This window comes from Felis catus, chromosome A2, assembly GCF_018350175.1.
Source record: "Felis catus isolate Fca126 chromosome A2, F.catus_Fca126_mat1.0, whole genome shotgun sequence".
Lineage (NCBI taxonomy): Eukaryota > Metazoa > Chordata > Mammalia > Carnivora > Felidae > Felis > Felis catus.
In genome coordinates this window covers 144,985,491-145,000,793 of record NC_058369.1, presented here as the reverse complement: position 1 = coordinate 145,000,793, position 15,303 = coordinate 144,985,491, and the positions used below count along the sequence as shown (strand labels likewise).

Genomic DNA, 15,303 nt, shown 5'->3' with positions numbered 1-15,303 from the left:
TATTGAAAGAAAGAGGACAACTCATGTTATACAGTAGAAGAGTATCTGGTAAAACTGTTGTCTACAGTAACTTAGAACACACACATTATTTAATCTATCTAGTAAGAGAAAGTCAGAGAACAGAATTTTAGCAGCCTGAATTGGATACTGTTGGTCACCATCAACAAAGTACAGAATTAGCTCAGACAAGAACTGAACTGGCTAGTTTGCAAGCAGCACAAGGGACGCAGAGAGACTACAGAAATCAACGGGCTTTCAGGGTTCACAGAAGCAACTGCTTCTCATCCCTAACTGGTTAACAGATAAAGCTGAGAAATGTTTGGAATGACAGACGCCATTTTGAACTCATGTTTTTCAGGTAGAATAACCGATTGGCCATCTTACCCATCTAATTGCCTTGACCAGGCTTACCGATACCTGTCCCAGTTTTAGCTCTGATAAGTACTACACCCCAGAAAACCCCTCTGCCAAGCAAGTGGGGACAGCAGGTGACCCTACTCGTAGGAAAGACTGTAACAGCGGTATGACCATCATATCTGTTGTTAAAACCTAAAACCTCCAAGTAGATCCAACTGTCTTAGAGCAAAGACCTCAAAGGTTGTGGCACCCTGTAAACCATTGCAGTTAAAACGCTTGGGGAAGAGACTTAAAATGCAACTCTCCCACTTAAAATTTGAAACATACCAAAGGAGTCGGAGAGATGTGAGAATAAGAATATATATCAAATTTAAGAAATCTGTCTAGGAAAACTACTGGCACATGAAAGTGCCTGAAATCAGAGATAAAAAACCAACTATAGTTTTGATTGTACTATGCTGCTGAAACACAAGTTCACGTAACCCCAGCCATCCACAAAGGATCAGGGAGCCCAATCGTACTATGTGCCCAGAAGGTGGGAAGCTGGAAATAGCACCAGTGACCACCACCATGCAATAAATAGAAGTGACGTCCAGGGGCACCCAGGTGGCTCAGTCGGTTGAGTGTCCGGCTTCGGCTCAGGTCATGATCTCACAGTTCGTGAATTCGAGCCCCACATTGGGCTCTGTGCTGACAGCTCAGAGCCCGGCGCCTGCTTCAGATTCTGTCTCCCTCTCTCTCTGCCCCATCCCCACTCATGCTCTGTCTCTCTCTGTCTTAAAAAAAAAAAAAACATTTAAAAAATAATTTGAAAAATAATAATAAAAAAAGAAGTGATGCCCAAACCACTAGCTTCTAGCGTGTGGCACTTAAGCTTCAGAACAACCCAGGAAGCAAAAGTAGTTCAGCAGAGAAGACCATATTCCAGTCTTACCCTTGGGCAAAAGTAAATCAAACTCACCTTACATAAAATAACACAAATCAAGAGACTGTGAATGGATCTATATTACGAGGGACAGAGGAGTGAATGCACCTGAACATGGAGGAGTGGTGGATACAAGTAGAAAAAAAACAGCCCTCCATTTCTGTGTAAAAGCCACGCTGCAGAGATCTGGGAGTGAACAGAAACAACTGTTGTGAGATGTGGGCATTTTACCAAATGACTTGGAGAACAGAGTTGAGCCCTCCTTACTTCAGCAGTGCAGAAGGAAAAAACCAAGGCCTACTGGACTGACAGTCTCCTTTTCCCAGAGACAGAAGGCGAGGGTGCTAGAATAATCTTTTTTTTTTTAGAAATGGAGAGTCAAGAGAATACTGGAATATTCTTGGCCCAGGATCAGAAGACTTGTTGATATGAGGCAGACACAACTGCCCTGGCCTCCAAATCCAGGTGTATTTACCTTATGTTTTAAACAAAGTGTTTTAAGTACTCTTCTGCTTCTAAGTTTTTAAGATGTCAAACCCCAGATCTAGGAATTAAGACCCTTCCCTACCACTAATTTCAAGGGCAGAGGTCAACATGACACAAAGTAGAAATATATACTCAACTTTTATTTCATTAGAAATCCATTTAAGCCACATGGTGGCCATAATGCCATGTCCTGAGCAGGCTTTGTCATCCCAGTGTCCCCTTCAGACTGATATTCACAAGTTCGCTGTATGTTGGAGAAAGGGCATTTAACATGTGAAACAATGAGAATTGGACACTATTTCATCATTCCCCCTCCCATACACCAACCCATACATCACTCCCACACAGATAAGCTCTCACCGAAGAGAGGCTGAACACCAAACAGACTGACCATAAGACGCGCAAGTCCGAAGGAACTCTCGGCAGATGTTGAGGAAGCAGGGACGAAAACGACACCATCTCCCACCGGCTGAACATGAAGCACAAGCCCCTAGCTAAGAGATGTCAGAGAACTGTTGTCAAGGACACCAGAGGGTACAGCAGACCCCGGGAAGAGTGACATCATTCCATCACAGTCATAGGCAACCCGTTCACATCGGACAGGCTCTTTTTCCAGGACAGGAGCATCCAGACGGAGAGGCCCTTCAAGGGCCTGGTAACAGTTCTGATAATACTGATGTTCGGAGCCTGCCTGCGCAGTTCCTGCCCGGACCCTGCCTGGTGTTCCAAGGTTATAGCCGGTGGAGTGAGGTCTTATCACACCCCTCTGGATGGATGGTCTGGAAGGCCCTAGGGGGCTCTGTGCTGGCTGGTTGACTTCTGGTGGTCCAGGAGCTCCCAGGTAACGGGCTCTCCAGTAAGCCTCCCAGGGACTCCATCAGTCTAACGAAAATGGAGAGCAGGGTCAACACCACACCTAAGAGATAGAGGTTCAACAGAGGCTTCATGGCTGAAAGGACCCCACACTCCTCTGCAGAGCAGGAAAGCTTTCTTCCACTTCTGGAAGGCCTCTGGATGCTGAGGAAAGAGAGGTGTGGTTAACCTATAGCCTTCTGGGATATGCATGCATCTGGCCCTGACTTCTGTCTTCCTAGGGAGCTAAGACAGGGAGATAGGGTCCAGCGCATGTTCTTCCGCAACAGAATCTCCCAGCATATTTACACTATAAACTCCATGGCCCCAGAGCTAGACTTACTTCTGGGGCTAACTCAAAAGCACTCCTCAAAACTTTTACATCTTCTAGGGCACCTGGATGGCTCAGGGGTAAGCTTCCCCCCCACCCTTGATTTAGGCTCAGGTCATGATCCCACGGTTTGTGGGTTCCAGCCCAGCATCGGGCTCGACAGCACAGACCCTGCTTGGGATTCTCTCCCTCTCTGCCCCTCCCCCACATGTATGGGTGCCCTCTCTCTTGAAAGTTTAAATAAACTTTTAAAAAAACAAAACAACTTTCACTTCTTCTAAAGCAAAACCTTTTTACTCCTCCCGCCTGGTGCAATGCACAATCCCTGTGCCACAGCTCAGGGCACAGAGGGGCCAAAAATCTTCCAGAACCGAGTCTGTTTCTGAGGGAGGAGTTGTAAGAACATGCCCTTGAGAAAGCAACCTGTCCAGAGGTCTCCCTCACATCTCAGTCAGGTTCCTGTTAATCATAAATTTTTTGATAAGTAAAAATAATTCTAAGACAGTCAAATCTATCTAGTTCACTTAACAACTACGCCCTGAATAGTACAGTGTGTTAGGCGCTCTGCAAGGTACTACGGCCACACGGGGTCCGGCAGACACGAACCCTGTCCTCATCGGGCGGACAATCTAAGCAAGAGAGACAATTACCACCCACCCACCGCGCCAAGTGCTGTGACAAGAAGGGTTCTTCGGGAGGGCAGGACTGGGACACCTAATCCAGCACTAGCGAGCATGGGGAGGGCGTCATGTAACACAGGGTCATCCCTGAAAACACAGCTGGAGCGGCCGACTCCCGGATCCGAGTGGAGGCGGAGCAAGGAGCACCCGCTCCAGGCGGCGCGGCCACAGGCCAGGAGCCGGAGGCGGCCCGAGGGCCACGCAGCCCGGGGAATAGGGGCGGGAAGGCGGGGAAGCCCACAGGGTCGCTCACCTCCAGGAGGAAGGGCCAGAAGCCGTCCACTTGCGGTAACAGCGGGTCGTGCAGGAGTCGAGAAAGTCAGCCCCGGGACAGAGCTGAATCGCAACCAAGAAGATTGTCCGAGCACAGAAGCGCAGCCCTCCGCAGGCAACACGGGGAGGCCGCCCACACCGCCCACTTATAGCCACGTCCCAGCCCCGGAGCCCGCGCATGCGCACTGGGGCCGCACGCACTCGCCCGGACGCACGTCCGCGGCCCCGCCCCCAAGCGGGGCGGTCCGAGGTCGGGCTCTCGGAGCAGGGCTCTCAGTCCGACCTGTTTGGGAAAGAACGTAACTTGGGGTTCTGAGTCACTGAGATCGGCAGTAAGGTCAGCGTGTGTGTTAACTCGGACTGCTTTTTCCTGCTGCAGGAAACTTTGGAAGGAATCAGCACATTTACCCCCGTACTAAATGGATTGGAAGACACACTTGAGGTGCCCCAATCCAAGGGACCCTCAGGTCAGATGAAGACCGGTCTGCGGAGGGCTTCTTCACCAGACATTCCAACAAAGCACAGATTGTCAGAAGGCATCAGACCTCCACCCCCTGCCCCCAGTGTTTAAATTCCAGGGACTGAAGAGCTGACTTTCACTTTCTAGAAGTGTCAGCATTCCGGGCACCACCCCCACTCTCCAGTCCAAGGCCTGAGGTTTAATTTACCACTGATATCATTGGAATGGTGAGGCGTTTTCGCATCGTATTAAGTTCTGCTTTCTACGAAAGTTTGTCATGTGTTAGAAAATGTGAAACACTCAGCTGGCCCTGGTGCCTGTTCTGACGTCACAAAGACGGCACTTTGTACTCACTGGGCCTCAGTTTTCTCACCTAAAATGTGGACACAAGATGATTTTATTTTATTATTTTTTTAACGTTTACTTATTATTCAGAGAGCATGAACATGGGAGGGGCAGAGAGAGGAGGAGCCATACGATCCGAAGCAGGCTCCAGGCTCCGAGCTGTCAGCACAGAGCCCGAAGCGGGGCTTGAACCCAGGAACTGTGAGATCATGAACTGTGAGATCATGACCTGACCCCAAGTAGGCCGCTTAACCGACTGAGCCACCCAGGCGCCCCTACAAGATGATTTTTAAAGATACTTTCAGATTGAACCAAAGAGCTAGGAGGTGACAGTTCAGTCTCAGATTTGGGGGCTGGGAAGCTTTGCTAATCCCACCGCTACCCCCACCCCGCCACCCCCGCAAAACCAGAGAAATGTAACCGTTCTACTGTGAGAGCACCCAAAGGCGGATCTCGGAAAATAGAGAGTCCTGGGAAGACACCAGGAGTCGGCGGGCCCCTGGGAAGGAACCTTCAGGCAAGAAGGCTGCCAGTGGTTTCCTTGCTTTCCTCCTGGGGAGGAGGAGGAGGGCAGTGGGCCAAAGCGCCGGGGCAGGTGAGTCTAGGCTGGTCCACGGAGCTGTAGGACTGGTGGTTCCACGTGCCAGGATCATGTGCCGAGGCTGGATGGGGGAGAACCCGGGAGCCCTGCCGTGCTCTGCCTTTTAGTGAAAAAGCAGGAAGGGAGGAGCCAAATCCCAGCTGCGACCTTTCCCCTACTTTCTGGGTTCCCAGTCTTCTGTTTTCCAGGAGGAGTGGGTGGAGAAAGTTGGGGATGAAGATGTGCTGGCAGGCAGGCACTTAGAAACTAAATTTTCTGTTTAGCCGGCAAGAATTTTTGGTCCTTCCTTAGAGTTTTGTCCGCTTTTGTGCTGGACCCAGTGACTCTTGCTCTGTTGTTAGGAGAGCTAGAGCGCCAAAATCACACTGCCAGATGTCCCAAAAGCCATCACTTGCTAGGTGGGGGCTTTGGGCAAATCCTTTAATCTTGTTGTGCTTCAGTTTCCTCACATGTTATGTGGAATGATAATAGCCCTTACCTGGAAAGTCAATGAATTCATCCTTGTATATAGCACAAAGAATGGTGCCCGGCACATAGAAAGCATTCCATGGGGGGGGGGGGGAGGGCACCTGGGCGGCTCAGTCCCTTAAGTGCTGGACTCTTGGTTTCAGCTCAGCTCATGACCTCGCAGTTTGTGAGTTGGAGCCCCACATGGCAGGGGGGGGGGGGGTTCCATGCTGACAGTGTAGAACCTGCTTGGGATTCTATGTCTCCCTCGCTCTCTCTGCCCCTCCCCTGCTCACACTCTCTCTTTCTCTCAAAATAAATAAATAAATAAACTTACAAAAAAATTAGAAAACATTCCATGAGTGTTAACATCATCTGTATCATTGACCACAAAAGTCCCAAAGAGGGACTTTGTTCATAGTAGCCTACGTTTGGTGCTCGAACCCCGAAGTTCCACAATAACCCTTTGGGGTCTGCATATTGTGAGCCTTACATTTTTATTTTCACACAGCTGGAAGGAAGAGATGGGCACCTCTCGAACAATTCCCTCTCCCCCATATTCACTGTCATTGCTTGAATGTCATGCCAGCTGAAGATAACCAGGGTTTGAGTGAATATAGATAGCCCTTTGCTTCCCAACTATCAGCTACAAATATTATTGGCTGTCATCTTTGGGTAGGTACTGGGATGTCTAAGTCAGGATTCTTGTCCTGGCTCCAACACTGGCCAAATTAATCAATCTATTTGAGCCTTGGTTTCCTAATCTGTAAATTAGGGAAAATCATATATAAATAAATAAATAAATAATAAATAATAAATAATAATAAAAAAATTATTTATTTATAAATAAATAAATAGGAGATGCTAAATAGTAAGTAGTGGCTATTGTTTTATTAAGCCATTTAGAAGCAGGTTCTTTTTTCTTTTTAAAGAAACATGTTTATTTTAAATGTTTATTTATTTTGAGAGGGGGGTAGGGACAGAGAGAGAGAGAGAGAGAATGAGCAGGGGAGGGGCAGAGAGAGAGGGAGAGAGAATCTCAAGCAGTCTCCATGCTCAGCATGAGCCGGACTTGAGGCTGGATTCCATGAACAGTGGGATCATGACCTGAGCCCAAATCAGGCATCAGATGCTTAACCGACGGAGCCACCCAGGGATCCTGCAGCAAATTCTTTTTTTAAAAGTAATCTCTGTGCCCAACATGGGGCTTAAATTTACAACCCTGAGGTCAAGAGTCACTTGCTCCACTGACTGAGCCAGCCCCTAGAGGCAAATTCTTATCCTAAGCAGGCTGTCATCTAGTTGGATAGATAAGACCTAAAATATCTAACTACCAGCCCCCAGGTACTGTAGGAGTATTGGTTAGAAATTAGTCACACTGGAGCGTGAATCCTGCTCCACAATTTGTTAGTTGTTGCCCTCGGGCTCTGCTGGCCTCAGTTTCTTCATTTATATAATGGAAGCAATAATAGTTGTAACCTGATAAGACTGTTACGAAGATTAAACTAAAGAATGGGTGTAAAATACTTAGCATAGACTAAGGGCAAAATAAATGGTGGTTATTAATCTAATTAGCTCCCAAAGCACACTATCATGAATGTACTGTGGTTCTTGGGAGCCCAGAAATAGAGGAAGAGAGAGAACTGGGTGGTAGGCAAATATGAAGTAAGAACATAACTAGGGTGGAGATGCCTTGCTTGGGGATCTGGAATTGTAACATTCACCATGAGTAAATGGAAGACTGGAAACGAAGTAAGCATTTTTTATTGGAAAAATACAGGAAAAGATGACTATCTTACCCAGCATCTCAGTTCCACCAAAGGAGGGTAGATAGGGTCCCAAGACAAACTCTCTTTGCGTTCTACCTCCTCATTGGGGACTGCTTATCAGGAAAAGCTCCTTATGTGGAGGTTCCTCAGAAAATTAAAAACAGAGCTGCCCTATGGCCCAGCAATAGCACTGCTAGGAATTTACCCAAAGGATACATGAGTGCTGATGCATAGGGCACATGTACCCCAATGTTTATAGCAGCACTCTCAACAATAGCCAAATTATGGAAAGAGCCTAAATGTCCATCAACTGGTGAGTGGATAAAGAAGATGTGGTTTATACATACAATGGAATAATACTACTTGGCAATGAGAAAGAATGAAATCTTGCCATTTGCAGCAACACGGATGGAACTGGAGGGTATTACGCTAAGTGAAATAAGTCAGTCAGAGAACGATACCATATGTTTTCACTTATATGTGGATCTTGAGAAACCTAACAGAAGACCATGGGGGAGGGGAAGGGGGAAAAAGTTACAAACAGAGAGGGAGGGAGGCAAAGCATAAGAGGCTCTTAAATACAGAGAACAAACTGAGGGTTGATGGGGAGTGGGGGAGAGGGGAAAGTGGGTCATGGGCATTGAGGGCGCACTTGTTGGGGTGAGCACTGGGTGTTGTATGGAAGCCAATTTGACAATAAATTATATTTAAAAAAAAGAAAAGAAAAGGTCCTTATGAACCCTATCTTTATCTCACACCCCCTATGGAGTCATAGTCAGCCCACGTGCGAGTACTGTGTGAAGAATACACTATCTTCACAAATTTGATCTTGTGATCCTGGGTCCGGTTAAAGAACATGTCTTGCATTGCTGGTGAGTACAAATGGTTACCCTGTATGGAAATCAATTCGGTAATGGCTGTAAAAACGAAAGAATGTGTACGCCCCTTAACCTAGACCTTCACTTGTCATTGCAGGCAAACTCCTGCACGTGGAGAATGGCGTATTCAGAGGCAATCGTTGCAGCACCGTTTACGCTACAGAAGATTGGGAAGAAGCACAGCAGCCTATCAGGAGAAACTGGTTAAGTAAATGACCGGGATTGCACTTTCATACCGTGGGTCACCGTAAAGTCAGCAAAAAGAATAAGCAGTTTTGTACATGCGGATGTGATTGCCACAATACATTAAGTGGAAGAAGCCAAGTGTGTTGTGTGTCTGTCGTATGCTACAGTTTGTGTTAAAACAGACCCGCAAGACAGAATGTACAAAATGAGATACCACCTCCTACCCACTAGGATGGCTCTCTCTCTCTCTCTCTCTCTCTCTATATATATATACACACATAAAACGTTTATTTAGTTTTGAGAGAGAGCGCACAAGGGAGGGGCAGAGGGAGAGGGAGACAGAGGATCCAAAGCAGGGTCCGTGCTGACAGCAGAGAGCCCGATGTGGGGCTTGAACTCACAAACCGTGAGATCATGACCTGAGCCGAAGTTGGGCGCTTAACCAACTGAGCCGGCCAGGTGCCCCTATATATCCATTTTTTTAAAATTATTATTATTATTATTATTATTTAACGTTTATTTACTTTTGAGACAGAGAGAGACAGAGCATGAACAGGGGAGGGTCAGAGAGAGGGAGACACAGAATCCGAAACAGGCTCCAGGCTCTGAGCGGTCAGCACAGAGCCCGACGCGGGGCTCGAACTCACGAGCCGTGAGATCATGACCTGAGCCGAAGTCGGACGCTTAACCGACTGAGCCAGCCAGGGGCCCCCCTATATATCCATTTTTAAAGAAAATAAAATAAGCGTGGGTGAGGATATGGAACGCTTATGCATTGCTGTTGGGAACGTAAAGTGGTCAGCTGTTGTGGAAAACAGTTTGGCAGTTCCTGAAAAAGTTAAACATAGAGTTACCATTAACTTATATGCAAATGTTCATAGCAGCATTATACCTAATAGCCAAATAGGTGGAAACAACCCAACTGTACATCAGCTGATGAACAGGTCAACAAAATGTGATGCAATAGAATATTATTTAGCCATAAAAAATGAAGTTCTAATACATGCTTACAATGTGGGTGAGCCTTGAAAACATTATGCTGAGTGAAAGAAGCCGGACACAAAAGGACACGTATTGTATGATTCCATTGACATGAAATGTCCAGAATAGGGAAATCTATAAAGACAGAAAGTAGGTTAGTGGTTGCCAGGGGCTGGAGGGAGAAGGGAATAAAGAATGACAGCTAATGGGTACAGGGTTTCTTCTTGGGATGATGAAACTGTTCTAAAATTAGACAGTGGAGCTGGTTGCACAACTCTGTAAATACACTCTACACCACTGAATTTCACACTTTAACGGGGTGAATTTGGGCATGTGAATTGGATCTTAATACAGCTGTTATTCTTTAAAAAGGAAGGCAAATTGAAGACATCTGCAAATGACAAACAAAAACCAGAATGAACCACCCTAGACCCTTATTAAGGAAACTTGCAAGCATGTACCTGAAAAGAAAACTGAACCTAGGGGGAAAAATCGTGAGATTCAAGAAGAAAGAGTGAATAAACACTGGGAAAACGAAATAAAGCCGAACAAATTATGACTACTCAAAACTACCTTTCCAGACCAGAAGAAGGTAGGACACACGGCCACAGAGTGCAGCATGTGAGATCGGAGAGGTCCTTGCCCAGGACAGACGGCAGCAGAACCACGGACGAAACCGCGAAGAAACCCATCAGGGTTAGTGGATACAGCTGCATCTGTGTGAACACCGCTGGCTGGACCATCACAACGGGAACAGCCAAGATACGAAGGCTGGGGAAGTGCATGGAAAGTGTTTCTACTGCTTTGCAACTTTTAAGTCCAAAGTCAATTAAAAAAAAAAAAGAATTTTAAGGGTTAAGAAAAACAAGAACAAACCCGTTTTCGATAATACCACTTTTTTAAAAATGGTAAACATTTAAGCTGGGAACATTCTGCTTATTTTTTTCTTCATAGTACTCAACACCATCAAACGTGTTTTATATTTATGTACGGATCAACTATCTGTCCTCACTAGCAGGTAGCTCCCCGAGGACAAGGATTTGGACTGTTTTGTCAATTACTATGCTAAACCCAGAGCGCTGCCTGGCATGTAGTAGGTGCTCGGCAACTATTTGTTGAGTGAATAAGGAACAGCTGCTCACTGATTGGTTTCATTTATTTGTATCTGTTGTGCAATATTTTAATATTGAGCATTACCAGGTGATACAGCTACGAGATATTCACCCTTTCCCCCCCCCCCCCCCCCGCGACTATTCTCGCGGGCACATGAGTTACTTTTACAACTGGAGAAAAAACGTTAAAAATTTAAACTCACATTTTGTAAAATTAATTGCTTGTGCAACATTATGACAACAGCAGATATGCAACGAGGGGAAGACAGCCAAGGGAGTTTGGATGGGGAAATTGGGTCAAGAGCAGTGGCAGCTGTGGAGGTGGGGTGTTTGGGCGGGCTAGGGCAGCGCAGGGCACCAGAGGAAGGTGGAGCCATGGAAGGGAGAGCCGGTCCCCAAAGATGGGCAAAGAGCACCCAAGGCAAGCAGAGGCTTCTTCGCCCCCTACCTGGGCCAGGGGCCTCAATTCTGAACGTGGTTCTGATGCTAACTACCCACTGACCTGGGACAAGTTACTTTCCCTGTGAAATGCAGGGAGGAGGCAAATGAACTGTCTTCTAAGCGTTTCTGCCTCAGGGGTGTGTGGTTCCAGAAGCTGCGGCATGGGTGGGAGTGGGTCTGGAAGACACTGTAGACCTCTGTCCACAAGCCCCATTTGGGAATTGCTCGATGAACCATGCAGAGTAGAAAAGAATAGTTTTCAAAACTATATGGACCATATACTTTAACTATACATATATACACACACATAAATATGTACATATTATATATGTATATACACATATATACATATATATGTGTATATACATATATAATATATATGTATATATACATATATATGTATATATGTATATATATATATATACACATTGTGTATATATATATATGGGAGAGACTGACAGGGTGCATTCTGAAATATTAACATTGACATTATTTTTCATTAGGAGGGCCCTTTAATTCATTAATCACAATAAGCTCAGTGCCAGGGACCTATAGACTTTTCAAGGACTCTTAAAAATATTTGAGACATGGAAAAGAGAAGAAATTGCTTCAAGATTTTTTACTTTATTTATTTATTTTTAATATATATATATATTTTACATTTATTTTTTATTATTGAGAGAGCGAGACAGAGCATGAGCATGGGAGGGGCAGAAAGAGGAGAAGACACAGAATGTGAACGAGGCTTCAGGCTCTGAGCTGTCAGCACAGAGCCTGAAGCGGGATTCGAACCCACCAACTGGGAGATCATGACCTGAGCCAAAGTCGGATGCCCAACCGACTGAGCCACCCAGGCGCCCCTTCAAGATTTTTTAAAAGGCAAAATTAAAATGAATAAACACTTAATCAAAGGTTCTCCAAATATGACATCATGTCAACTGGACAATTTCAGTTCAACCTGATAACTTTCAATGTGGGATATGGGTGTATTTTAATGCGCCGGAGGCATCCAGCTTACGTAGGCATGTGTAGGAATCGTGCAAGTTTCTTAAAATGGGTAAGTGGTAGATTTACAGTTTCCTGTAGTTTCCAATTTTCTATTCTAAGCATATATGGTAAGAAGAAAAAGAAGGATGCCTGGGTAGCTCAGTCGGGTAAGCCTCTGACTCTTAATTTTGACTCAGGTCATGATCTCACAGCTCATGAGTTCGAGCCCCACATGGGGCTTGGTGCTGACAGTGAGGAGCCTGCATGGAATTCTCTCTCTCCCTATCTCTCTGCCTTCCCCCCCCCCACCCTCAAAATAAATACATATTTTTTTGAAGTTAAAAAAAATAAATAAAAAGAAGAAAACTTCGATGAACTTTGGGAAAGCACGTGCGTGAAAAAGCCGAGGAAAGTATAGGGTGAAGAAGCACTATTTCCTCATCTCCACAAAGGCCGAGGACTACCTAGTCCTTTGATTTCTGTAGGTAATAATAATCAGAAGGGAAACTCGCTCAAAACATGTATTTTAAACAGCTTTCTATTTCTGGGCTGTCAACTAAGTTATGTCCACCCAACAATTAGAGTAAATCTGTGTATTGAGATTTTGCTCCCTCTTTCCTTCATGGGATCATAACGCTATTAAATGTTAAGACCTAGAGGAAGTCTTCCTTCCTCCTGGTCCTTGTCTTGGTGACCACAGTGGGCGGAGAGCAGGGAGCCCAGGTCAGCTGTGACCGAGCCAGGCACGGGGCAGAGTGGGCTTTGTGCTGCTCGGCCAGTGGCTGCAGGAGTTTCAGAAGGAGGCAGGTGTTTTGCTGTTGCACTAGGGGGATGGACGTCGGGGTGGGGGGCTCGGGAGGCATGGGGTCGTCCCGATGTCTGTGCCGTTTTCATTCATAATTACAACACCTACCTCCGTCTCTTCTGCATGCGGCTACACACGCACATGCCCTGTGTTCACACATATGTGCCCACATGGGCACATTCTCTCTTCCTGTCAGGCTGGCACCTTTCCCCCAGACACAGATGCCCAGACATTTCTGCTGCCAGCTGACTGACTGCGTGGCTCTGTTTCAAGTTGGCTAGTGGAGGGCAGGGGGGCCGCCCTGCTGCCTCTTATCCCAGCCAAGAAGGGCAGAAGCTGCTGCCGGCAAAGACTATCCAGCCAGAATTCTCCCCCTCCCTTCCCTTCAGTGGTGATAGTGATCGTCCGGGCCCGCCTGAGCCCTACCCAGCCCCCAACCCCAACCTCCCAATCCATTCCACCCCCCCATACTTCCCCCAACATCCCGATGGATCCTGAAAGGCAGCTAAATTCACTCAGTATGCCAGGCTCCCAGCTCTCTCACTTGGCCTTGGGAACCTCTCCAGTCCCTCACCTTTGGTTCTTTTGCATACTCAAGTATCACTTCCTGATATCAAAGCATTCAACGTTTTGTCTTTCAATCAATCGATAAAGGTGTTCTGTCTAGAAAACCTCCTGTTCCCCTAGAACAAATGTTTTACTTACTGATTTATTTATCTCTACTGTAAGGTTGTCATCACTTTGAGAGGAAGGATTACTTTAAAAATTAAAAATATAGCGTCTTTTTAATCTGTGCCTTGTACAAACCAGATGCTCAGTGGTGATCTGTTGATCAATCTCTTATCACACACAAGCAGTAAATATCAGTGAGCCCCCTGAGGTCACTAAACCCTTTAGCTAGACTGAACTTGTACCCTCCCTGCCATGTCACCCACATCACCAAACTCAGGCTTGGCCACTGCCCAGCCTGAAGCAAAGGGGCACATCCCTTCCTCGGGGCAGCCTCAGGGTCCTCTGTTAAAACACAGGGACTGAGCTACGTAATGCTCTAAAGCTCCTTCTAGTGGATTAGATTCTATAACTCAGGGCTTTTATGGCATCCTGGCAGCTTCTTGTCCTCCGGCTTCTGGAATAAACTCATAGTTGTCCCCTGCCTCTTCCGTCTCTGCAGGAGAGGGAGGAATCAAGGGAAAAGAAAAAGAGGTAGATGTGGAAAATCTCCTTCCACAGTGAAGAAAACCACCAGCTTAGGGACTCATGCAAAATGAGAGCCACCCAGAAGAAGGAGCAGGTATATCATGGGACATGTAGAGCCCAGGGGGCTCTGAGTGTGTACTTCGGGGCAGGTGTGGGCACACTTAGGAACCTTGACACTGTGAGTGGCTCTCAGTCTGTTGATGTTCTCATTGTCGATGTGATTCCTACTGCCCCAGAGTGCCTGGGCAGGTGACTTTCAAAGCCTCCTGGTACAGGTCACTTGGTCAACGGGCATGTGACTGTTGCTGTTTTTGTGTACCCGAAACTGTGTGCTGGGCTCAGTCACTGCAGGAAGCTCAAGCTCTTTGGTTGGATTAGTGAGTCACCCAGTAAATAGTGGACACGGGCTGCCTACAGCTCCCTTACTTCTTCCAAGCCAGGAAAGGAGGGGAATCCTTCCCCTCCATGCTCCCAGAGGCCAGCACACTGAACAGCCCCTTCCCACAGAGGGGATGCATTGTGAAACTATCTCCTGAGGATGAGACATCATTCATGAGGCCCCTAGTGGGAAGGGCATAAAGTCAAAGTTATTCCGCAGTCTGGAGGCCAGACAATGGCCTGGACACAAGCTCAGTAACCAATCTTGCATTACTGACTTCCCAAGTCTCATTACCTGGTTGACCAAGGAAAGGACATTTTCCCATGCCAGACAAAAATGAGAAGCTGCTGCTCTCAGCAGAGCCCCGATTTCAACAAACCCTCTTCCCAAGCCTGGGCTCCCCAGACCTGTCAGGGCAAGACAGAGCTGGCTCAAGCTCCAGGGAGGATGCTACCCTTCTCGCCCGGGGGTGATGTCCACTGCCAGAGCTGGATTTCCTCCCCAAAGGATGGGTTCACCCTCTAAGTCCTTCCCAGGAAAAGTCACATCCCTGCTCCCAAAGCAGGAAGCTCATCAGTGTATCCCTCTGCTTTTTCTGGCTGCTGTCCCCAACCTGGGACATCAGATCATCCTGTCGGAACACAGAGTAATTCCCCTCCTGCCCTCTTGCTCATCTGAAAAAGGTCCAACCCAGATCTGCTGCTAGCCTCCTTGCATTTTCTGATTGAGTCCCCCTTCTTACACACCCGAGGTCCACCCATCCTCATGTGGTCCCCTATAGTCTCTTACCAAATTAATACGCTAAGTTCCA

General features: G+C 46.8%; 1 protein-coding gene and 1 long non-coding RNA gene across 3 annotated transcripts; one reads left to right on the top strand and one right to left on the bottom strand.

The window, feature by feature from the left end:
- Positions 1–1,887: 1,887 nt before the first annotated feature.
- Positions 1,888–4,091, bottom strand: HILPDA (hypoxia inducible lipid droplet associated). The gene is given in 3 exon segments (XM_003983035.6): positions 1,888–2,559; positions 2,562–2,785; positions 3,885–4,091. Coding segments are annotated over 3 exon segments (459 nt in total). The 5' UTR covers positions 4,085–4,091; the 3' UTR covers positions 1,888–2,524.
- A 798-nt stretch (positions 4,092–4,889) lies between these two features.
- On the top strand, positions 4,890–10,804 carry LOC109497597. Of its 2 annotated transcripts, XR_002153896.3 has the most exons (3): positions 4,890–5,304; positions 8,502–8,607; positions 9,944–10,804. It is a non-coding gene; the product is annotated as an uncharacterized LOC109497597 (long non-coding RNA). The 2 variants fall into 2 exon arrangements; XR_002740599.2 differs by lacking the exon at positions 9,944–10,804 and having other exon boundaries at positions 8,502–8,723.
- The last annotated feature ends 4,499 nt before the right edge of the window (positions 10,805–15,303 follow it).